The following is a 26,225-nucleotide window of genomic DNA, read 5'->3' on the forward strand; positions in this document are numbered from 1 at the left end:
AGTGATGTATCACACATCACAATCTGGCAGTCCGACGGATGAATCTGGGTTTGGCGGATGCCAGGAAAATGCTACCTGCCTCAATGCATAGTGCCAACTGTAAAGTTTCATGAACCAATGTTATTTTTGTAAACTGTGTTAGTACTTGGTTGCACAGCCTTTGGCCTAGATAACTGCCAACAAATGCTTATTTTAGTTGCACCTTTCTACTGGCAATTCGGCTTATTCTTCAGTAGAAAACTGTTCTAATTTTTCAACGTTTTAGGGGTGCCCTCCAACTGCTGTTTCAGGTCTCACCATAGGCTATGGATGTGATTCAGATCTGGACTCTTCACTGGCTACTCCAGAACAGTCCAGTGTTTCTTCTAGAACCATTCCAGGGTGTTTTTAAGTGTGTTTGGGGTTGTTGTCTTACTGGAAGACCCACAACCTTCAACTGATACATTTGTGGACACTGGGTTGAACATTGCACTCCAAAACACCTTGATAATATGCTGATTTCATGATGTCTTGCACACATTCAAGGCCTCCCAGTACCAGAGGCAGCAAAGCAACCCCACATCATTATCAAACCTCCCCCATAATTGATTGTAGGGAGGGTGTTATTTTCTTTGAGCGCTTCATTTGGTTGTTGGTAAACATAGGAAGACCCCACTGCTGAAGGATACACAAGAAAGCCTGATTGAACTTTTCAAAAACCCACCTAAACAAGCCTAAATCCTGGGGAAAATGTTCTGTGGACCAATGAAATAAAACTAGACTTTTTGGGCAATAGAGATCAGCGCTGTGTTTACTGACCAAATGAAGCATTCAATAAAAATAAAACCCTCCCTACAATCAAAGATGGGGAGGTTTGATTAATGGTGAGGGGTTGCTTTGCTGCCTCTGGTACTGGGGACCTTGGACGTGCGCAAGGCATCATGAAATCAGCAGATGATTAGGTGTTTTTTAATCCAATGTTCAACCCAGTGTCTCCATTGAAGGTTGTCGGTCTTCCAGCAGGACAACGACCCCAAACACACATAAAAAAGCACTCAGGAATGGTTAAGAAGTGATGCTGGACTGTTCTGGAGTGGTCAGCGAAGAGTCCAGGGCCCGGTTTCCCAAAAGCATCTTAAGGCTAAGTTCATCGTTAGAACCATTGAACATTGAACAGCCTTCACTGGCTTACCTGGTTAAATAAAGGTGAAATAAAAAATAAAAAGAACAGCCTTAAGATGCTTTTGGGAAACCGGGCCCAGATCTGAATCACATCGAAAACCTATGGTGAGATCTGAAAGCAGCAGTTGGTGGAGGGGCACCCCTTAAATATCGAAGAATAAGAGCAGGTTCCTGCTGACAAGTGGGCCAAATTGTCAAAAGGTGCAGCATGATCATTGATGGCTATAAGAAGTTTGTCTGCAGTTATCTTGGACTAAGGTTGTGCAACCAAGGACTAGCTCCATGGTGGCAATAATTTTGTCCATGACATTTCTTTATTTTCCTAATTAAAATTGCAAACTTAAGTTTACAAAAATAACATTGGTTCTGTAATGTTGAAAATCCAATAACAAGTGACCAAAAGTTTTTCTAAATGTCAACTTATTTGAGAAGAAATAGGGAATTATTTAAGAATTTCAAGGGTGCCAATATATTTGGCTGCAACTGTATATGGCTCTGACTTGTACCACAAGTCAATTTAATGTTTTATTTTTACAGTAGGCCTATACTGCATGTACTTCCAATGGCAAATTTACATCAATAGTAGGCTAGGCTATTCGACATCTTATCACACAGCACATTTATCATGCTATTATTTCTTGAAAAGTGCTCTCTATTTTTTTCCGAAATAGGCTACATTTTCTTTATTTAGAAACTTCTGCTCTACATTATTATGAAAAAAAATATCATTTTTTTTCTAGGACCATGACATGACAACCATAAAGAACTGAGGACCATGCACATGACAATACTCAAACAGAACATACAACACATTTGGACCAGACATGACTGTAGGGAGTGCCATGGGGCAATACACTCAATCAATAATAGAGAACTTTGTTATACACTTAATCCAGTAAATTAATGATAACCGGTCTACAATGAAACAAACCTTTATTTTTCATGAACAATCCTTCCATAGAATAACAGAGGCTATGTTCACATAATAGTTAGCAGGGAAATTAACAGTAATTACAAAAACACATTTTTCTCGCTCAACAGGAATATTCACCTTTACCCTGGATCATTTAAAAACAGAGCCAGAGATCTTACTATTTACAAGCATTATTTACATTAGCAAAGCCTCCAGGGAGAGTCTTATCTACATCACCAGAGTGCTTGACAGAGTGCCCCATCCATAGTTTAGGAGCATGTAAAAATCTGACTTTCAGGTAGAGGGGGAAGCAGAGAGCAATTATCACTAAACCTGTTTTAACAGAACACCTGACCAAAAGTTCTACAGACCACAAAGAAAATAAGTGACAGTAGTGCTTTATACATTTGTTTATGCCTCTTTTCAATTAGATATTGGTTTATCGCCTTGAATAGATCTCCCATACACACAGTACAGTACATACATACATACATACATACATTTTACATTTAAAAATGTAAATACATACATGTACCAGACAGTATACATTTACAACATCCTTCCTCAGCAGTTGAACACCAGAAGGTTGTTATTGCAGAACACTCTCTCCACGGACCACTAAAAAAGGGCATTTTACATAAGCTCCAAAACACATGGTCTTATTTCTTCCAGTTTGTACTTTGACATGTAGGCTCTGACTGTACAGTATATTAAAATAGCTGTGGTGGTACTCTGCCGCTTCAGATAAAATCATCAACGTAGCATTGAGACTAATGCAGGGTCTTGTTAATACAACTACTAAAAACATCACAGACAAGCTTATTTCTATATATGTTTTTCCTCATCACACACAGACACACACACAGCCTGACAAAAGAGGCCAAATATCAACATGGTTTCTTTGTAGATATAAATAAGGCGGGAACCCTGGGTCTGTTTGTCAGTTGCCCTGTTTCCTGACAACAACGTCCATCCTGTAAAAAACATATGAGACTCCTTCTGCACAGCCCACATATCCAGTGAAACAATAGCACTTCACATTCAGTCATAAATGTAGGAGGAAAATCAGATTTTACATGCAATTTAAAAAAGTCATCAAAATGAACTGGGTAAATAACGGTGCCTATGATGTGAAGTAATTTGTAGTCTTTTTGAGTGCCATCATTGTGGGGTTTCCATCACAGAACACAATGTCTCCTCTGCAGTCAGCACATATGTATTGTTCCGCAGCCAGAAAGTAGAACAGGATGGGTCCAATGTCAAGTGACAGTATTAAAGATACACTCCAGGATCTTAAGCACAACAAATTCGTAACATATAGTATGATTTGGATTCATAACATATACAAATTGTACATAATTTTGTTTAAATAATTTGAAGGATTTAACATATACGAAATTGATGACAAGTACACAACTTGACGACGTAGTACACAAAAAACTGAGACCGCTTTTGGCTGGTGAGCACCACATTCAGAACTACTGGTGTAAATTATACAAAGTTTGAGAGTACATCTTTAAGTACAGTACTCAGTGGTGAGACATCTGTGTAAACCCTGTTTTCTCTTATGTCCCTGCCCCGACTTTGAAGATAGAAATGATCAACTCTTGTATCGTTACAGTATGATTTCCAGTGTGTGTGCATGTGTTGGTGCTTTGTGCTTTCGGACTGATCAATGGAGTGGGGCAGGCTTCATTCAGAAAAGCAGAGTGAATCTCTCTGTGACCATTGGGCACATGTGATGTCAGGGGAGTCAGGAGTCAGTCTATACAACGCCCTCAATGAAACTGGTGTCCAGGTGAATGATGAGCATGCGCAGGAAGGACATCTCCTTGCGTGTGTTCTCAAAGATGATTCGTGGATCATCAGACTGGCAGCGGAGGCAGTTTGGGGCCATCACCATGGCAAGGTTATTGACATCCATCTTAGTAACAGACACATTGGCAGGCTGAGCAAACACCTGGGGATAATTAGTGTGGGACAGGGAGAGAAATTGTGAGGGACAGAGGGAGAGTATGTAAAGTATCTTGAAACAGAGATTGACCATATTCTATATTAACAATACAGACAATAAATGACTACTGACAAATTAATGAGTTTGTAGTAATTTGTTCCATTTCAACTACCTGACCAATGAATATGATAATAGTTGTGTGTCAGTATGACCGTCTAGTGGTGTCCAGGACAGGTACAGTGTATTAGCTGTAGTGTTCTGTGTTGTGTGATGATTACCTGCAGGAAGTGGATAAAGTAGCACAGCACCAGTCTGTTGAGCTCAGGCAGACACTGGACAACAGTGATAGCTGCCACAGGGTCGTCATAGTTACTGACACACTGCTTGTAGAAGGCCATGGGGATGAGAGGCTCCTCCAACTCACGATACCACAGCTTCATAAGGGAGGCTGGAGGAGACAGGGACAGTGTTAACACTAGCGCACACACACACGAGCACATACACACAGATAACAGAGGTACAGACTACCTCACCAGGTACGTTGGGGTCTGAGAGGTTTTCTGGGATCCTCCATTGGTCGACCTGAAGCTTAAGTGCGTTGACTTCATCGATATCTCCTGGCACCCTACAGAAAATGCAGTATTCAATATTCAGTATAATTCAGTACTCAGTTACACTGCATGGCCACTAGGGGGAAATACAACCCCACTATGAAAAATCTATGTTGAGTGGCGTAGCTAGTAAACCCATTATTACATGGTAATATATTCTACATGTAGAACTGGTTTGCACTCGGTTAGCAAAATACTGGCACTCTGTTCTAGGGATGGGCATTTGAAATTATTTTACTATTTGAATAATATCATTACATTTTTTCGGATATATGGATAGTCAAATTTTTGATTTATTTAAATGATGCAAATGCACATGGCAGAGGTAAACAGTGGACATGCTGCTTTTCGCCAGTAGTTTGGCTAACAGCACCAGTGAAAGAGAGGTCTGATTTTCTCCATGATAAAACTGATTCTGTTACTAAAAGGTTTTCTTGTGAGTATTTTGCATTGATCTGTGTCAGGTATTGTGGAAACTACACTGCTCAAAAAAATAAAGGGAACACTTAAACAACACAATGTAACTCCAAGTCAATCACACTTCTGTGAAATCAAACTGTCCACTTAGGAAGCAACACTGATTGACAATACATTTCACATGCTGTTGTGCAAATGGAATAGACAACAGGTGGAAATTATAGGCAATTAGCAAGACACCCCCAATAAAGGACTGGTTTTGCAGGTGGTGACCACAGACCACTTCTCAGTTCCTATGCTTCCTGGCTGATGTTTTGGTCACTTTTGAATGCTGGCGGTGCTTTCACTCTAGTGGTAGCATGAGACGGAGTCTACAACCCACACAAGTGGCTCAGGTAGTGCAGCTCATCCAGGATGGCACATCAATGCGAGCTGTGGCAAGAAGGTTTGCTGTGTCTGTCAGCGTAGTGTCCAGAGCATGGAGGCGCTACCAGGAGACAGGCCAGTACATCAGGCGATGTGGAGGAGGCCGTAGGAGGGCAACAACCCAGCAGCAGGACTGCTACCTCCGCCTTTGTGCAAGGAGGAGCAGGAGGAGCACTGCCAGAGCCCTGCAAAATGACCTCCAGCAGGCCACAAATGTGCATGTGTCTGCTCAAACGGTCAGAAACAGACTCCATGAGGGTGGTATGAGGGCCCGACGTCCACAGGTGGGGGTTGTGCTTACAGCCCAACACCGTGCAGGACGTTTGGCATTTGCCAGAGAACACCAAGATTGGCAAATTCGCCACTGGCGCCCTGTGCTCTTCACAGATGAAAGCAGGTTCACACTGAGCACGTGTGACAGATGTGACAGAGTCTGGAGACGCCGTGGAGAACGTTCTGCTGCCTGCAACATCCTCCAGCATGACCGGTTTGGCGGTGAGTCAGTCATGGTGTGGGGTGGCATTTCTTTGGGGGGCCGCACAGCCCTCCATGTGCTCGCCAGAGGTAGCCTGACTGCCATTAGGTACCGAGATGAGATCCTCAGACCCCTTGTGAGACCATATGCTGGTGCGGTTGGCCCTGGGTCCTCCTAATGCAAGACAATGCTAGACCTCATGTGGCTGGAGTGTGTCAGCAGTTCCTGCAAGAGGAAGGCATTGACGCTATGGACTGGCCCGCCCGTTCCCCAGACCTGAATCCAATTGAGCACATCTGGGACATCATGTCTCGCTCCATCCACCAACGCCACGTTGCACCACAGACTGTCCAGGAGTTGGCGGATGCTTTAGTCCAGGTCTGGGAGGAGATCCCTCAGGAGACCATCCGCCACCTCATCAGGAGCATGCCCAGGCGTTGTAGGGAGGTCATACAGGCACGTGGAGGCCACACACACTACTGAGCCTCATTTTGACTTGTTTTAAGGACATTACATCAAAGTTGGATCAGCCTGTAGTGTGGTTTTCCACTTTAATTTTGAGGGTGACTCCAAATCCAGACCTCCATGGGTTGATACATTTGATTTCCATTGATAATTTTTGTGTGATTTTGTTGTCAGCACATTCAACTATGTAAAGAAAAAAATATTTAATAAGATTATTTCATTCATTCAGATCTAGGATGTGTTATTTTAGTGTTCCCTTTATTTGTTTGAGCAGTGTATGTTAGGTGAGCGCCTGTAATTGCTATTTGAAGTGGGGAAAATAGTACGTTTTAAAAACTACATTAAAAAATGTGTTTTATTATGTTTCAAATGTCATGGTATATCATTTAAGATCACATTTAATTTAGACAAAGCTTTTTCATTGTAACCAAAAAATAAACAAGTAATGAAATACTAATTTCCTTTCGGATATCCTGATATTCGATTAACCAGGTGCAAAGTACTCTTGGCCAGTAAATGCTACCGATGTGTCAAAGCCTTAAAATTATATGGAATTGAATCAGCTACAGAAAGACCAAACAAAGACTAACTACACATTAAACATTGCTGGTCTCCAGGGGCTCTTGAGCAGTGGTGTCACGATCGTCGTAAGCAATGGACCAAGGCGCAGCGTGATATGCGTACATCTTTTAATGAGTACTTTAAACACACACAACAAAACGATACGTGAAGTCCTAAGGTTAACAAACACAAACCTCTCCGGAACAAGATCCCACAAATGACAAGTGCAAAACAGGCTGCCTAAGTATGGTTCCCAATCAGAGACAACAAGCCACAGCTGCCTCTGATTGGGAACCACCCCGGCCAACATAGAAACACATGAACTAGAACATGAACATAGAACACTAAACATAGAAACTAACACCCTGGCTCAACATATAAGAGTCCCCAGAGCCAGGGCGTGACAGTACCCCCCCCCCAAAGGCGCGGACTGCGACCGCGCCAACTAAACCCAACAGGGGAGGGGCCGGGTGGGCATTCCGCCTCGGAGGCGGATCCGGCTCCGGGCGTGACCACCACTCTCTAGCTACCCCCCCCCGTAGCGCCCCTGGTCTGGTCCCGCTGGCTGGAGCTGGACTGGACATCGGTGGAGCGGATTGCTTAGGCTCCGGTGTAGAGCAGCTTACCAGTACCTGACCAAGCACCGGTGGAACAGGCACGGGCTGTGCCGGACTGACGACGCGCACCACTGGCTTGGTGCGGGGAGCAGGAACCGGCCGGACCGGGCTGGCGACGCGCACCACTGGCTTGGTGCGGGGAGCAGGAACGGGCCGAACCGGGCTGACGACGCGCACCACAGGCTTGGTGCGGGGAGCAGGAACAGGCCGGACCGGGCTGGCGACGCGCACCACTGGCTTGGTGCGGGGAGCAGGAACAGGCCGGACCGGGCTGGCGACGCGCACCACTGGCTTGGTGCGAGGGGCAGGAACAGGCCGGGCCGGGCTGGCGACGTGCACCACTGGCTTGGTGCGAGGGGCAGGAACAGGCCGGACCGGGCTGGCGACGCGCACCACTGGCTTGGTGCGAGGGGCAGGAACGGGTCGGGCCGGACTGGGAACACGCACCACTAACTTAGTGCAGGGAGCAGGAACGGGTTGGGCCGTACTGGGAACACGCACCACTAACTTAGTGCGGGGAGCAGGAACGGGTTGGGCCGTACTGGGAACACGCACCACTAACTTAGTGCGGGGAGCAGGAACGAGTCGGGCCGGACTGGGAACACGCACCACTAACTTAGTGCGGGGAGCGGGAACGGGTCGGGCCGGACTGGGAACACGCACCACTAACTTAGTGCGGGGAGCAGGAACGGGTCGGGCCGGACTGGGAACACGCACCACTAACTTAGTGCGGGGAGCAGGAACGGGTTGGGCCGTACTGGGAACACGCACCACAGGCTTGGTGCGGGGAGCCGAAACGGGCCGGGCCGGACTGTGGAGGCGGACTGGAGGTCTGGAGCGGAGAGCTAACACAACCCGTCCTGGCTGAATGCCTACTTCCACACAATATGTGTGAGGCATCAGCACAGGACGTAAAGGGCTGTGCACTCGTACTGGCGCTACATCACGTGGCACTGGCGCAGGATATACGGGACCGAGGAGGGGTACTGGAGGCCACGAGCGTTGAGCCGGCACACTCCGTCCTGGCTGCATGCCCACCTTAGCACGACACGTGCGTGGTGCTAGCACAGGACGTACAGGACTGTGCCGGAACACTCGCGGCACAGTACGTGGCTCCGCATAACACGGCGCCTGCCCAGACTCACGCTTCCTAGCCTGAGTACGGGGAGTTGGCTCCGCTCTACCTCTAGGCTCCGCCAACCACCCCTTTTGCCCCCCCAAAAAAATAATATTGGGGCTGTCTCTCGGGCTTCCTCCTCGGCCGGTACCCTCTGCGTTGCCGCTGCTCCTCTCTGTAGCGCGCCTCCACAGTCTCCTCCCAGGGACGGCGATCCATTCCGGCCTGAATCTCCTCCCAAGTCCAGGATCCCTTCCCGTCCAGGATCTCCTCCCAAGTCCAGGCTGTCTGTTCCTGGACACGCTGCTTGGTCCTCTTTTGGTGGGATCTTCTGTCACGATCGTCGTAAGCAATGGACCAAGGCGCAGCGTGATATGCGTACATCTTTTAATGAGTACTTTAAACACACACAACAAAACAACAAAACGATACGTGAAGTCCTAAGGTTAACAAACACAAACCTCTCCGGAACAAGATCCCACAAATGACAAGTGCAAAACAGGCTGCCTAAGTATGGTTCCCAATCAGAGACAACAAGCCACAGCTGCCTCTGATTGGGAACCACCCCGGCCAACATAGAAACACATGAACTAGAACATGAACATAGAACACTAAACATAGAAACTAACACCCTGGCTCAACATATAAGAGTCCCCAGAGCCAGGGCGTGACAAGTGGTAGTCAATGTTTGCTCTGTTTTCTGTCTCTGTACAGTAAGCTGCACAGGGAACGTTTGCTTTAAACTGTACTGCTTCAGGAGACCACCCACTAAGGCTGACAAATACATTTGTCTAGATCCTTTCTTTGTCTACATCTCCTCTTATGACTGCTACCTTGCTAAACACACACCACTACCCCACACCTCATTGGTGAATACCAAGGTTGGGGTCCATTCCATTTCCAGACAATTCAGGAAGTACACTGAAATTCCAATTCTCGTCAATGCTTTTCAAATGAGGAAATTTGGAATTGGAATTTGGTTTACTTTCTGAATTGAAATGGAATTGACCCTAACCCTGAGGTGTTTGGCTGACCTCCTGTCCGTCAGTCTCACCTGAAGATGCCCTCGGTCTGGGCCCCTCCCAGTGCCAGGACATATTGGGAGAGCTGCACCTGTACCCAGGGTAGCTTCCTGTCTGGGAAGAGTTCACTCTGGCGCTCCATCACCTCATCCAGGGAGCTGCCGAACAGGGAGGGGGTCACGATGGCCAGCCTGCTGTGGTCAATCTCCTCCAGAGTGGGCTTACGAAGACCCTGCAGGGGAGGTTCACAGAGCGTGACTACTAGGACGTTTTGTACTGTACATGTATGACTATGTCTATGATTATGTCTATGACTGTCGACATCAAAGATGATATCTGAAATAGACTATAACTATGTCTTATCTTTATGTTAAGGCCTGTGACTGTCCCTATAAGGATCTATCCATGTCTATCCATGATAATATGTTTCTGACTAATGTCCATGTTTATCTATTTAGCATTACTTATCTCTCTAGCAACATCTGTATTGGTTTGGTCCACTGTGGGTATAAAAAAAAAAGAGCGAAATTCAGGGCGGGGTTATGTTTTGACGCATTTGGGCATTTTTTGGCTATTGTCCAAGGCTGCCCCCCTTGTCGATATTCCCCACCCCTTTGCCCTGCTCATATCTCAACTTACCTTTTTGCCTCCAGTTATGGCCACTTTCTGTAGTTTGCGATAGCAGAACTTTGCATACGTGCTGATAGGTAGACCTGTAAAGAGAGAAGAAAGACAGGGCCACTGTAAGACTGAGGAATGAGACTCGGTACCCGAACACCATGGGAAATCCAGCTCTCATTGTAGCTGCAGCTCACACCTACACAGATACATCTGCTCAGTGAGTGAATCTTGTGAGGAACTTTCCAACCAAGCCAACATATAAAGGGTTAAACAATTCCTCACTAAAAGGACAAGCTATTTGTTCCCACAGATGTCAGATATTTCCAAGGAGGTAATTAAAGAGACATGTTTGCAGTGTGATTCTGCCATTTGGGGATCAGAGCATTCACACCTCAACTGTCACGGTACAGGAGACTGGAGCCAGCCAGCCATCCAGCACATCATGTCCCAGGTGATTAATCAGACACTTAGAACACTGGAGGGAGCAGAGGTATCCCTACCTACACCCCAGCCCTATACGTTGTCACTGTGATAACTCAAGTTCACACATAAAACAGGCCTCCACTTCCCTCCCTGAGCCTCCCTATCACACCCATGGGGTCCCGTCCATCTCCCTTCCTTCCCAGAGAACTCTCTCTCAGGTGGCTGAACCCCGGCCAGATGGAGAACTTTGTGCTGCGATGAAAAACATCCTTCCCGGAATGTTCCCTAGCCTGAACTGAAAGCCCCTGGATTTATAGCAAACAGGTAACTGACTCCCATGCATGTTCACAGCCAACGTTAATCTGGCCCAGTTTGACTGTAATTACAGCTAATTACAGAGATCATACAGATAATTTCGCTCATGATCTCAGAGAAAACACACTGTTTTTCCCAAGACTCCCTGAATTCACTAATCATTAGAGGAAGAAAATAAAGAGTTGGGTTATTTTCTTTACCCAGCCTGAGAGCAGATTTGAACACCAGCGGTGGTCCAAATGAACATGTTGTTTGGATAAGGCAAAACAAACAGCGAAGCAACCAGAGCCCGTGAGAAATCACCACAAATCACCACTCATTAGAGGATTAAGAGCACAAGGCAGAGAATGTGATAACAGCTGCCAACACATGGGATCAGAAAGTATCTCTGAGATTCTCCAAGGGATCTGTTTAGTCAGTGTTGCTACCTCAGTCAAGTCTAATTTCATAGCTAATTGTTTAAACCCAAGTAAGCAAGGCCCGCCTCAGCCCAGCCTAGGCCCAAGAGAAGCCCATCCCAGTCTAGCCCAGGCTGAGCCCAGACAAGAGGCCTCCAGTTCCCACACGTGACTCCCTCCCACCCCTCTGCTCACAGCTGCGCCGTGCCCACATCATGAGTAATATAATAGCCCTCCCCCTCAAGTCATTATTACAGCCAATATCTGAAAAACTCTTCAGTGAGTCACTCCCATGAAGGGTAACCATTCTTCATGGCCTGTGGGTCACTGACGTTGTCCAGTGTATAGGTTGGTGGCACAGTCATTGATGTAAAATGTGTGTGGGTTTACCAGTGTGGTCAATACTACGAGACGAGTATAGGTTCTTTGCTGATGACATTATCAAGGCTGGTATTGTGGGTTGCCCTAATGAGGTCATGTGCAGTGGGTAGGCTTTCCTTAAATCGTTGATGGACACACAATGTGGGACTGCCAGAGGGAACCACTAACATGGCTCCCTATTGTGTCTCTATAGAAATTGTCATCATTCAGCTCTTTTATCACCTCCTGTGGTATTCTGTGAAAACTATTCATAATATCTACCAGGGAAACTCTGCATATCAGCATGGTAGTCAAGTGACATATCATTACAAATTTCCATTTCACTCCAAATTCTTCATCTGCAGTGAGATAAATATGAACCACGTTCGGTTTGTAGTGGTTTCTAACCAATAAGGAAATAACAGACAATTAATCTTGAAAAGTGGCAAATTATTGGTCTCTCACTTCAGCACTCCCCAACAGACTTCCTCCTCGGCAACACTTCCCATACTAAACATTCATCTTTATAATGTTACCTTAGTGATCTCAGACCTACCTTCTTCATCCGTGTTCTGTTTCCGTTTCTTTCTGGACTTTGAGTTCTTCTTCAGTTTCATGTCTTGCTGGTCTAGTATGAACTGAGTCACTGGAAACCAGAAAATAAGGCAGAGGTTAAAAGGCTATTCAGAAAATCTAATAACATCCACAAAGAGCAAACAGGAGAGAAGAGAAGAGGTAAAAACCAATTCAAACCATCACACCCCTCAAACTAGACCTGTCATGCTGATAATGACACACACACACACACACACACACACACACACACAGAGTGACGGAGGAAACAGGGAAATTCGACCCACCCTGTTGCTTGTCGCTGCTAGGCTCTGTGTGCCTCTGGATGTATCCCTCCAGGTAGCAGCGGAACTTGGGTGAGGGGGCAAAGAAGGCCAGGCTGACGGCCATCAGCTCCCAGCCTGCAGCCAGGCTCCTTGGGCTGGTGTTGCCCGTGGTCTGCCTCACCAGCTGCACGTACAGCTCGTCCCTCAGGCCCTGCATGCCCCAGCACTTGGTGATGATGAGCAGGGCAGTGTGGCGGCGGTCTAGGCGGGAGGGTCTGTCTCCCATGTAGGCCTGGACCAGTTTGAACATCTCACAGGCCTCCTTCCTCACAGCGCGGTCACTGGTCACCAGCATGGGCTTCTTGATGGAGCCGCGGTTCCAGGAGAGCATGTTGGCGATGGAGACACGGCGGCGGAACAGGCCCTGGGTGTGCATGTTCAGGTGCTTGCTGGCCCAGTCCGCCATGCCTGAGTTGTCTGGTGGGGGCTGGCGCAGGGTGGTGTAAGAGAGCTGGTGGAAGGAGCCTCCTATTTCTCCTCCATCTCTGTTGTCATGGGAGACGGAGCGGTGGTGGTGGGGGCCCAGTGAGCCTGTTCGTCCATCCACCATATCTTTCTTCCTGCTGTCCAACTGAGCCTTCAGTTCCAGGGTCCCTGCCTTCAGGAGACAAAGAGAGGGAAGACAGAGGAGAGAGAGAGGGGTGAGGGAAGAGAGGAGAGAGAGAGGGGTGAGGGAAGAGAGGAGAGAGAGAGGGGTGAAGGAAGAGAGAGGAGAGAGAGGGGTGAAGGAAGAGAGAGGAGAGAGAGAGGGGTGAGGGAAGAGAGGAGAGAGAGAGGGGTGAAGGAAGAGAGAGGAGAGAGAGAGGGGTGAGGGAAGAGAGGAGAGAGAGAGGGGTGAGGGAAGACAGAGGAGAGAGAGAGGGGTGAGGGAAGAGAGGAGAGAGAGAGGGGTGAAGGAAGACAGAGGAGAGAGAGAGGGGTGAGGGAAGAGAGGAGAGAGAGAGGGGTGAAGGAAGACAGAGGAGAGAGAGAGGGGTGAGGGAAGAGAGGAGAGAGAGAGGGGTGAAGGAAGACAGAGGAGAGAGAGAGGGGTGAAGGAAGACAGAGGAGAGAGAGAGGGGTGAGGGAAGACAGAGGAGAGAGAGAGAGGGAGAGAGTAAGCGTCAGTGCAGCTGTATGTATGTATGTATGTACAGTGCATTAGGAAAGAATTCAGACCCCTTGACTTATTCCACATTTTGTTACATTACAGCCTTATTCTAAAATGGATTAAATTGTTTTTTTCCCCCTCATCAATCTATACACAATACCCCATAATAACAATATATATCACATTTACATAAGTATTCAGACCCTTTACTCTGTACTTTGTTGAAGCACCTTTGGCAGCTATTACAGCCTTGAGTTTTCTTGGGTATGTTGCTACAAGCTTGGCACACCTGTATTTGGGGAGTTTCTCCCATTCTTCTCTGCAGATCCTCTTAAGCGCTGTCAGGTTGGTTGGGGAGCGTCGCTGCACAGCTATTTTCAGGTCTCTCCAGAGAAGTTCGGTCAGGTTCAAGTCCGGGCTCTGGCTGGGCCACTCAAGGACATTCAGAGACTTGTCCCGAAGCCACTTCTGCATTGTCTTGGCTGTGTGCTTAGGGTAATTCACCCAAGTCTGAGGTCCTGAGCGCTCTGGAGCAGGTTTTCATCAAGGATCTCTCTGTACTTTGCTCTTTCCCTCGATCCTGACTAATCTTGGTTTCATCAGACCAGATAATCTTTTTTCCATGGTCTGAGAGTCTTTAGGTGCCTTTTGGCAAACTCCAAGCGGGCTGTCATGTGCCTTTTACTGAGGAGTGGCTTCCGTGTGGCCATTCTACCATAAAGGCCTTATTGGTGGAGTGCTGCAGAGATGGTTGACCTTCTGGAAGGTTCTCCCATCTCCACAGAGGAACTCTGGAGGTCTGTCAGAGTGACCATCAGGTTCTTGGTCACCTCCCTGACCAAGGCCCTTCTCCCCTGATTGCTCAGTTTGGCCGGGCGGCCAGCTCTAGGAAGAGTCTTGGTGGTTCCAAACTTCTTCTATTTAAGAATGATGGAGGCGACTGTGTTCTTGGGGACCTTCAATGCTGCAGAAATGTTTTGGTACCCTTCCCCAGATCTGTGCCTCGACACAATCCTGTCTTGGAGCTCTACGGACAATTCCTTCGACCTCATGGCTTGGTTTTTGCTCTGACATGCACTGTCAACTGTGGGACCTTAAATAGACAGGTGTGTGCCTTTCCAAATCATGTCCAGTCAATTTAATTTACCACAGATGGACTCCAATCAAGTTGTAGAAACATCTCAAGGATGATCAATGGAAACAGGATGCACCTGAGCTCAATTTTGAGTCTCATAGCAAGGGGTCTGAATACTTATGTAAATAAGGGATTCCAGTTTTTTTTTTTTTTATCCATTTGCAAAAATGTCTAAAAACCTGTTTTCGCTTTGTCATTATGGGGTATTGTGTGTAGATTGATGGGGATTTTTATTTATTTAATCCATTTTAGAATAAGGCTGTAACGTAACAAAATGTGGAAAGAGGGAAGGGATCTGAATACTTTCCCAATGCACTGTGTGTATTTATGGACTGTATGTCCACAGCTGCAGTCTCCTCAGTGTGGATGAGCTGCCTTTCCTCTGCACTGCAGTGCGAGGGCTCCAGGGGGAATTGTTGCAGGATAGGCACATTCATTTTCTAATGCCGGAAAGGAACCGCACCACCCAAAAATGCCCCAATATCCACATGGGCCTTTTCGTCAGGAGCAGGTGAGGAGCACAGAAGGGTGACATAAGAGGCCCTAACTATTTCTGCCCCGACCCACCTCTCCTTAAACACTGCATGTGCAAATCCACTGTCTGATCCCAAGTGGGATTTCTGCCTATAAGGAGCCCTATCCACAGTCACTGCACCTTCACAGTGAAAACCAAACCAGTAATCCAGCTCTGGTCAGACTCAGAGAAACATCCAGGAACAACAAGAAACCCAGGCCAAATCAAAGCAGGAATTTACTATCTGAACATAAAATGTTAAACATATTTCTTCATTGTGACCATGATGTAATATGGGGTTGGAGTGTGCCAAAGAGCCTGGAATTTAGATTTAGGGTTCCTGCTCAAATAGCGCAGATCTCCAGATTTGGGTTTGGCAGCACTTCTTTATATATGGTCATATGGACTTCATGGTCTTAAATGAGTGGCATGGGTCACTGTTTAAGATCAAATGGAACAAGGCAAAGGAACACTTACAGTATGAATTATATCTTCTATAATTCCCCTTCTCTTTTATACAGATAGCTTTAAGATGCCCCATGACATGGTAGTAATTCAACGGCAGAGTTTAATTACATTTCTATTTAAGGAGGCCAATAATGTCCAAAGTCCTTAAAATCAGATTTTAATATGAAACATTCAAGGTTGTATATATAGATTACACAGTGAAAACAGATCACATTTCCGTGCTGGCTTTAAACCCCTGGGTTTACTGGGTTTTGAAAAAGACGCAAATGTTCTGCTTCTCTACAATGGAATGGATAGAAAAATACAGGCAAAGCTTTACAGGGGTATAGTCAACAACCAAAAGTGTGTGTATTCTGTACGTGTATCATGATATAACAGCAGGTTTGTAGAGTATTCAAGAACAGGCTTAGGGACCCATTTCCAATATTTGTTTAAATGTGATTGCTTCAGTACCAACCCCTCATGGCACCAGCCCCTGAGCCCCACCCCTACCCAGCTCTCCAACCCTGTGCCATCTGGGACAGTGGCCCTCCTTCCTGACCAGGGGAACCATGTATTGGACCAGTGGGGCCTCTGAGCCTGACACTCCTACCATCGTCCAGTCTAATTGTTCTGTTTACAGGTTTTATATTATAAGATATTTTTTAATTGAAACATCTTTACCTTTTTGGCTCTATAGTTTCATTGGAATACTGGAACTCACATGATACGGAGAGGGGTGCGTTGTTGAGAGGGCTTTTGGGATTATATTTGGCAGCGCTCATAGCACTAAAGATCTGCTATGGCTCTAAACGGTTACTTATGTAACTGTTCATGAGAGGGAAAATGCTCCCCTAACTCAAATCATGTGCACCTGTCCTAGCCTAATAAGTCAACCTCCTGACAGTGTGTGTGTGTGTGTGTATATATTACTCTGCCTAGTCAAAATATAATTATCACATTTATCTAGTTATATAATAGGCCTAATGAGCCAATCTGTCCTTACTGTGGTGTGCACAACTTTAACTTGGAATTGAGACACTCTTACTAGTCTAGCAATGAAAGTAGTCCTGGAAAGCACCAGCAATGTTACTACCTCCAGACAAAACAAAACAGAATCCAAACAAACCGTTCCACATAAACAGACCACACAACAATAGGCACCAGTCAGGGTTTTAACCAAATAGACAAACCAGAACTATTCAATTTATCAGGTCTAATCTCTCACAGACAGACAGAGACAGGTGACAGAGACGAGACGGAGACAAAGACACACAGCGGAGCGGATGCGTACCTGTGAGGGGGGTCCGGGGGTGTCTGGTGAGGAGAGGCTGGCCTGGCTGGTGATGCTCTTCTCCAGGGTGTCCACCTTCTCATAGGTCCTCTTCTGCCTTCCTGGCATCTCCAGCGGCGCCAGGGCCGGGTTGCTATGATTACCCACCCTGCTCAGCAAACGGCTGGCAGAGGGGGCATCTTCTCGCACCCCCAGTCCACCAGCCTTCATCTCCCTCATGGTGTTGGAGCGGCTCACCACCTCCCTCATCTCCGCCATCAGTCTGTCGTTGAGGGCACACAGGTCCCCGCTGCTGCCCACTGAGCCTGGCCTCCCCCCGGCCCCTACCCTCCGCCGGCTCTTCCTCCTCAGGCTGGGCGAGGGCCCAGTGGAGTAGCCAGAGTCCTGGTAGGTGGAGGTGGTCTGGGGGCCTGGAGGTGTGGGGAAGTCCTGGGAGGCCTGGCTGCTCTGCCTGCTGTGGCAAGCCTCCACTGCCCTCAACACACTGGCCTCCAGGGCCCGCCACATCTGCTTCTTCTCCAGGATACCTGGCATCACTGGGGTCCCTGGCTCCCTCTGAGGCTGGGGCTGGGCCAAGAGGGGGTCCAGCCGTGGGGTGGGGGTGCGGGTGGGGCCGGGGGAGGTGGACAGAAGGGCCTGTTTGGGATCCACATTGACCATGTGCTTGATGCCCTCCAGGCCAGCAGGACTGTAGTCAGAGGCAGAGGGATTCCTCTTGTGCCTAGAGATTGAGTGAGAGGAGCCAGGGTGCTGGAGGAGCCTGAGCTTCTGCAGGCTGTGTGTGGGGGTGAGGCGGGACAGACCACCAGGCCCATTATGGAGGTTAGCCCCCTCCACCTCCATGTCCGCAGGAGGCTCATCATAAATGGGACACTGTGATCCCGTGTCATCGTAGATGGGAAGTGTGGAGGCATACTGGGGAGACACTGACCTGGGGGTGCTGGGCTGGGACCTGAGATTGCCTGGGGTTTGGGGAGGGTCAGAGGACACCAGATAGAAGCTGCCGTTCCCCGTCTTCCTCAGGTGGTAGGCATCGGCGGCCATCTTGCCAGAGGGGGCAGTCTTGTAGCCCTGGGCAGAGCAGGCGTGGGCCCACGGGGGCTTGCTGCTGATGGGGAGGAGGGTGAAGGCCTGGTTGCCACTGGGCTTGGTGTGGGTGTTGTGGTGACAGAGTTGCAGGGCCGGGCTAGATGGGCCTCCAGGCTGGATCCGACTCACACTGTTCACGTTAACCAACATGGCTGCCTTAGACCCTGGGGAAGGCTGCCATCTCTGAGAGAGCTCCCTGGAATAGAGAGAGAATGAGGGAAAGGATGAGATCTGGGTTTGGATTTAAAGAGATAACGCACACACATACATCAGATGACAGTCACCCGAACAAGCAAAGCATTGTTCCTAACTTCTACAAACCTGTGGCTACCTGTAAATAGTGACCATCTAAAAATGCTCCACAAATTAACATTTCAAACTCAGGCAAAGTTAAGAAAACAACTGCGATCCGATTCCTCGCATTCTTCCCCACATTTCACCGACCCTCCAAAGGCTTTTGTTCCTTTTTTAGTCCGGCCAGCCAGCCAAAACACTGCCTTCTAAGTAATGAGACAATAACTCCAGTGTGTGTTGTGCAAACCAAAATAAATAATGACCACTGCACATCTATCCGACTGAGACAGATTAAGAAGACTTCTCATTACAGTGTGTAAAACTTTCCTTCCGTAAGTGTGTTTAGCATTCTCGTGCTCTGGACTATAACACAGTACCTCCCTCCACCCCTCCACCCAAAAGTAGTGACCCATCAATTACATAGACTCAAAAACACCTTATATGAAACCTTTGAGAAATGACAAAATACAAAAGACCTAAGGTCCCAGCTGACCCGTTCCAAAACACTTAAGACTGATTAGAGTAGTAGAGAGAGATGTGTTTTGGAGAACTTAACTGGGGAGCAGAATTGCAGTAGTGTAGTCTCCATCTACCCTGAGGACTGGAGGTTAATGCTCCTCCCTCAGCTGTCAGTCTCGTGACTAACTTCAGACAATGTCAGAACGCTAATCCCAGCACTATCAATCAAAATCTGTCATATTATGGCTATATACAGTGTTGTAATGATGTACAAAGGGAAAAATAAGGGTTGTATTTAAAATTGCATTTGTTCTTCACTGGTTGCCCTTTTCTTGTGGCAACATTCATTCATCAATATCTCAATTAGATCTTACCTCCATCCCCGTGGTTCAGCAAATGAACACACTTCTATCCATCTGACCAACTGTGACTGAAACAATTCCTACCGTACAACATATAAGAGTTATCTGCTTACTTTAAGAATCAAAGGTTGAGCATGCTTTACAGTACTAGCAGTACAGACCAAGGATTAGAAAAGCAGAAACGTACCTTCTGCCCTCCACCGTATAGCCAATAACACACTAATCAATACTATTAAACCTGAATGCCTCTGTCCTTCTGCAGCCAGACATCTAACAGACCTGACTCACGCGTCACACACTTCCTCTAAGGCTCAGGACAGAAGTTACTGGGGAGCAGGAAGAGGACAGAGAGGAGAAAAAGAGGCAGAGTGGTCTCTGTCCCCCCACCAACCCCGTAGCTACCTTCTGTAGTTCCCCTGGCACAAAATGTAATGCCACGTATGTTTTTGTGGGGCCGAATGGTGCTGCTAAGATGTGTTACAGTATTACTTCACAGGGCTCTCTCTCTCTCTCTCTCTCTCTCTCTCTCTCTCTCTCTCTCTCTCTCTCTCTCTCTCTCTCTCTCTCTCTCTCTCTCTCTCTCTCTCTCTCTCTCTCTCTCTCTCTCTCTCTCTCTCTCTCTCTCTCTCTCTCTCTCTCTCTCTCTCTCTCTCTCTCTCTCTCTCTCTCTCTCTCTCTCTCTCTCTCTCTCTCTCTCTCTCTCTCTCTCTCTCTCTCTCTCTCCTCTCTCTCTCTCTCTCTCTCTCTCTCTCTCTCTCTCTCTCTCTCTCTCTCTCTCTCTCTCTCTCTCTCTCTCTCTCTCTCTCTCTCTCTCTCTCTCTCTCTCTCTCTCTCTTCTCTCTCTCTCTCTCTCTCTCTTCATAAACAGCTAGGCCTGAGCCACCTGGCAGCCTCCCAGCATAGCACAGCACAGCACAGCCAGCCCTGTCCCAGAGGAGCGGAGACTAGTGACACGCTGCAGAGAGGATGGGCGCCACTTCAAACGCCCAGTGTTTGGACTGTGTTAGTTCTCACTGCAGTGTGAGACAGGCTGAGGTGGGAGACAGCTGTAAACGTGCTGCTGCTGTCTGAGCTCTTTGAAATGCGGGACCTTCTGTCATGGTCAGGGTTGGTGGTGTCAGTGATGCTACCTCTACAGCAGTGGCAGTGTCAAGGAGATTTAAATGATCAAGGATTATGGTCTGATGTTGATACAAACCTTTGTAATGCAAAATGACTTGATTTGCCAATACCAAATTAAACACATGAAAATGCAAAATGACTATGTTATTGATGTAAAACCGCCAGTTTAATATAGTTTACTATGGCACAGATTGGGCTACATTACAGTAACCATTAAAGGGGCAAGAAGGAATTTATGCAAAAGGCCAAAGACCACATATAACGTAGCACAATGATCACATGCTAAACACATTATACATACACCCCCACACACTCACATATCATCAGGTTACTACTCAAGACAAGGCACTGGTAAATTAACTTAATGGATGACCAACAGGGTCTGTCTTATTTATGACTAGTCTCATTCTCCACTGGTGTGCCTGGTGAGTGGTCTGGTTTACGGCTGATGATCCTAGAGAGAGCGAGAGAGCGAGAGGAGGGGGGAGGGTGTCTATTTCCTGTCCTTGGAGCCCCCTGGAGGGGCCTGTAGAGCCTCAATTTATGAAAGCACATTGTCTAGGTCCCCACACAATGAGCTGAGATCAAGACAGCATCACTGCCATTATACTCAAGACAGCATCACTGCCATTATACATTCCCATAATACCAGAGTTCTAATTCTATCCACACGCTAAATGATGTCAGTCCTCTTTAACATGACCAGTAACAACAACAGAAACACAATCCTCTGCTTGGAAGTTGTTTCGAGATGAAACCAGATTCACAGAACAGAATGATATGAGAGGCACTTGGACATGCTGAGTCTAGCTCTGGCTTTGTGTCTGTTGTTCACTTGTCATTGTCACACCACACCCAGGGTGGTACAAACCAGGCTAGGCTAGTTTTTTCAGCCCTCCAGCATCGGCACATTATGTTGATTGTTAGCACAGTCAGTGCGCAGTAGAAGATCACATCTGACTTGAGGCCAATGCCCACAGTAGTGTTATATACAAGCTTTCCTCACTGTAGCAGTCCTAATCCAACTATACTGTATTACCACCCAACCAGCCTGATCTCACTTCTAAAAGAGACATGAGTGCTAGAAAGCACAGTGGTGAGAAAATAGCAGTGAAGTGGGAGGACAGAGAAAGAGAGAGATTCCACTTGCTTCGCCAATGTAAACATATGTTTCCATGGCAATAAAGCCATTTGAATTGAACTGAGAGAGGGAGAACGAGAGAGAATGAGAGAGGGATTAGTCGTGGGAGAGTGCCATCGGGAATGAGCGGGAACATTGGCAAGATAGCCTCTAGCCATCTTTTTTGAATTTTCTATACTCCCTGACTGTCTTGCTTTAATTTGGGTGATTATTAGCGAGCTGGACACAGTCAACGTATACATGCAGGTCCATTATAATTTCTAAACAGTTTCAATTTGTATTGAGTTTGTTAGATTTTGTATTTATTTTTTATCACTCAAACCACCCCTGTGATCCGTATGTTTGAATACCCTGCATTAGGCAATACATGGCACTGCTATCGTCATGGCAACGCCCCTCTATGGCCCATCTAAAGACTACCTACTCTCTCAAGCAGACAGACACTCTTAAGTAAGATCAATATGGCAGTCCTGAGCTTACTGGTTCGTTGACAAAGTGTCAATGTGTGCTTTACCAGAATCATAAAAATAGCCTGTGTTGTAGCCCTGTGTTTCATCACACCGACCACAGTGGCTGTTGGGTACTTTTCACATAATGTTAACTAAAGCAATTATATTCCACAATCTATCACACGGAATATGAATATTACCAGCATTCAGGAAAAAAAGCCAGCCCATTTTCCAAAATGTATATGGGTTTACACAGGGATCATCTTTAGATCACCAAGTCACCCTTGTCCATAGACATACACATTACTTAAGGCCCTGGCTAATATACGAGACCTTGAGGAACACAGAAAGATGAAATGAAGTTAGAATCCTTTGCCCAACTGGGTAATTAGATTGGGTTACGGAGCAGCAAATCCACTTAACAGTCAGCGAATTTCAATTTGTCTCGACAACTTTGGTGTCTTACGCCCCTGACTGCTGCTCCTACCTCCACAGTGTGATTGTGGTAGGAAAAGCTAGCTAAATATATATATTAAGCTATTTGCAAGAAATGTTTTATTTTTCTTTCTTTCTTTCTTTCTTTCTTTCTTTCTTTCTTTCTTTCTTTCTTTCTTTCTTTCTTTCTTTCTTTCTTTCTTTCTTTCTTTCTTTCTTTCTTTCTTTCTTTCTTTCTTTCTTTCTTTCTTTCTTTCTTTCTTTCTTTCTTTCTTTCTTTCTTTCTTTCTTTCTTTCTAGCCAGGAATAACCTTGGTTGGAAAACCCATCAGCTGAGTCACTGTGGCGGATAGGAATAGGGAGTGGGAAGTATCCCTAACATACAGGCAATAGTGGGGGGGTCTGAAAACAGGGGTTATTATTATGATCCTCTGTCAGACAGGAAGAGGATATGAGGTCGTCTAGGCCAGGCTCTGAACACAAACACCTCAGAGCTTTGGCCAATGAGATCATCACGATCTGCACCATGACCACATGGTTCAATACATAACTTAATGTCATAGGAAACCAACAATAGATAAATATGCCTTGGCAAAACCGATAGAGAAACAACCTGTAACAGAGACAACCCAATCTAGAATTTGGCAGAGGGCTGAGATGAGAAACAGGGGACCTGCAGAGACACCTCTGAGGTTAGAGACCCAGCTGTCGTGAGACAGCTGAACGCACCTCCCTGCTCTGAGACACCATGTCTACCAGCTGCACATACCTCCCACTTCCACCCTACGCCATCTCCCCTCCCAGCTAGGAGCCCTGGGGCTGGGCTGGAGACAGTCACTGGGACCCCCACTAGTCTCCAGGCTGTGGGACATGGTTTATATTATATTATATTATTACATGGTGACAGAGAGAGAACATCCCAGCGTCAGGTCAGAGACAAATATTGAACCAGATACACCATCAGCACACACTCCTCGGATTACAGTGATAAAACCAAACATCCTCTCAATTAACACTGATCTGGAGGTGTGCCATGGGAGCCACAGAAAAACCATGCTCACATTGCTAACTGATTCTCATGGTTGAGGTTAATGGATACTTTAAGTCAACTGATACAGCATGCTTGTCATGCCAGAGACTGGTGCATATGTGGTGCCACTGGCCCTTCATCAGAGCAATGGAAGGTGTCTCAGCATAGCACAGCACTCTGTATATGAAGACATCTAGGTCCAGTAACATGGGAATGCTTAAAGCAGGTCTCAAATAAAACAGAGGTTGGACGTGCTGCTCTAGTTAAAAAAATCATAAAACAGTTGGTCTGTAATCTAGTTTTCTGAGAACACCATAAAACTTAAACTTCACAAAGAAGAGAGTGAAAACTGGGACAGAAAGAGAAAGAGACAGGGAGAAATAAATAAGGACATTGTCACAACGAGCGCCAGCCACCCAGACCCATTTAACCAGATTGTTATACTTAAAGTTCAAAGTGTTACTTCTTAACAGGAAAAACGACACCATAAGAGTCTGACTTTAGTGGACATCTGGCGAGAGCCAAGAAATGATCTTACCAAGCCAGGAGAACAGAGATAAAAAGAGTACATGTGGTATTTCCAAAGTCTTTAAAGCGCTGCTGTTAGTCCAGACTCAGAGAGCACACACAGATGAAAGTGTCAGAGCTTGTGTCAGACCTATAAACATCCAGTCAATGTGTGACTCAACTATTTCAAACACAGACTCCTCCTAATTTCCTAAATCAATCTACTGGTGATGTCTCTACTATGACTCAGAGAAATTTGATGATAACCAGGTTGTATGCACTGTTGCTTTCATTTGGCAAGCCGAGCAGGGAAAGTTTTTAATCTTCCACTTCTCAAAACCCCCAAACGTAACTTTTTCTTGCCCTCATATCATCACAATACAGTCTCATAGGGATTTGTGTCACAGGGGTTTTGTGTTTTGTCAAAATATGGCAAAGAATCAAGTTTAAATTTTAATTAGTCCTATGTACAGGATACACATGGTATACCCTATTCAACAAAATACTTACTTGCAGGTTCCTTCTCGACAATGCAACAACAATAAGAAATAATAAAAGATAAGAATATGAACATAAAGTAAATGTCTCAGTAGAATAGAATAAACATTTTAGAATAAGTATAATACAGGAAGGCACAATTTATAGTACAATACTCACACATGTATCAGAGAAATGGGGGATTGAGGGTCAAGTGTTTAAATTGTGAAATATTAGGGCTTCCTATCGCTACGTAACGCATATCACTTGAAATCTGGACCCAATGAGCTACATCTTGGCACAGAAAGAATGTGTCTATACTGTACTTCATGGGAATGTCATTGTGCAATGCCGATAGCACGCCGACCCGGAACAACTAATTAAAAGTGTGTTTGATCTTTGCCAGGCTGCCTTGGATTGAATCATGTCAGTCTTTTGAGTGTGGCTATATCACTAGGCTAATGAAAAGGCACATACTATTCATTTGGTCCCTTGGTTCACTATTCACCATACCTTCACTTCCTCCTCAGAGATAGCTCACAGTTCAGTTGCCCCTAGGGACACTTGTGCTTAACTGAGGGCATTTCTTCCTTTAGTGACCCATTCTAACCCTGGGGCCAGCCCACAGGACAATTAAGTGCTATGACCCGTATGTGCCTTCAACAGGCAGGACATTTCCCCTACAGTTCATATGTACCCTGGAACTCCAACTACAGGACAAGCTACAGGGCAAGCTACCCCAACTTCTAGCCAACATGTAAACCCCCCACATACACACACGGGTCATCTGTTCGGAAATCCACAATACAGTACAGATGTTGTAAGCAAGGTGATCCTGAATCCTTTTCGACCCTTTATCGTTTAAACAGATCAGATTCCCTTGCTCTAGTACTTCTGCATGTGATGTACATGTTTACCCCTGGAGTTTCAGGTATTTTCCTGATGAGCTGTACAGGGTCAGAATAACCCAGGTCATGTGACAAGAATTAGCCAATGAGTAACAGATTTAGCAGTCTGCTTGTTGTCACAGGAGAGAGAAAGAGAAAGAGAAAGAGAGAGAGAGAGAGAGAGAGAGAGAGAGAGAGAGAGAGAGAGAGAGAGAGAGAGAGAGAGAGAGAGAGAGAGAGAGAGAGAGAAGAAGCTGAATCAACTAAACAGTGCCTAGGATAAGACAGATGGTATGTTGTTGGAAATTCAACAGGCAGATATCCACTGAGTGTACAAAACATTAAGAACACCTGCTCTTTCCATGACATAGACTGACCAGGTGAATCAAGGTGAAAACTATGATCCCTTATTGATGTCACTTCTTAAATCTACTTCAATCAGTGTAGATGAAGGAGAGGAGACAGGATAAATAAGTATTTTTAAGCCTTGAGACAATTGAGACATGTATTGTGCCATTCAGAGGGTGAATGGGCAAGACAAAATATTTAAGTGCCTTTGAACGGGGTATGGTAGTACGTGCCAGGCGCACCGGTTTATGTCAAGAATGGCAATGCTGCAGGGTTCATGCTTAACAGGGTGCTGCAGGGTTCATGCAGGGCTCACGCTTAACAGTTTCCCGTGTGTATCAAGAATGATCCACCACCCAAAGGACATCCAGCCAACTTGACACAACTGTG

At 46.3% G+C, this 26,225-nt stretch overlaps 1 protein-coding gene across 1 annotated transcript in view; it reads right to left on the reverse strand.

The window, feature by feature from the left end:
- Window positions 1-2,078: 2,078 nt before the first annotated feature.
- Window positions 2,079-26,225, reverse strand: part of LOC311138255 (rho GTPase-activating protein 39-like) — a 67,753-nt gene continuing 43,606 nt past the window's right edge. Inside the window, exons 3-10 of the mRNA XM_084172933.1 lie at window positions 17,236-18,520; window positions 12,717-13,353; window positions 12,413-12,502; window positions 10,379-10,452; window positions 9,772-9,971; window positions 4,562-4,653; window positions 4,307-4,476; window positions 2,079-4,034 (exon numbers count right to left, since the gene is read on the reverse strand). Of these exons, the coding sequence (XP_084029059.1) occupies window positions 3,840-4,034; window positions 4,307-4,476; window positions 4,562-4,653; window positions 9,772-9,971; window positions 10,379-10,452; window positions 12,413-12,502; window positions 12,717-13,353; window positions 17,236-18,520 (2,743 nt within the window). The 3' untranslated portion in view covers window positions 2,079-3,839. The remainder of the gene's footprint in view (window positions 4,035-4,306; window positions 4,477-4,561; window positions 4,654-9,771; window positions 9,972-10,378; window positions 10,453-12,412; window positions 12,503-12,716; window positions 13,354-17,235; window positions 18,521-26,225) is intronic.

The sequence above is a fragment of the Coregonus lavaretus genome (assembly GCF_964263955.1).
Source record: "Coregonus lavaretus genome assembly, chromosome: 12".
Classification (NCBI taxonomy): domain Eukaryota; kingdom Metazoa; phylum Chordata; class Actinopteri; order Salmoniformes; family Salmonidae; genus Coregonus; species Coregonus lavaretus.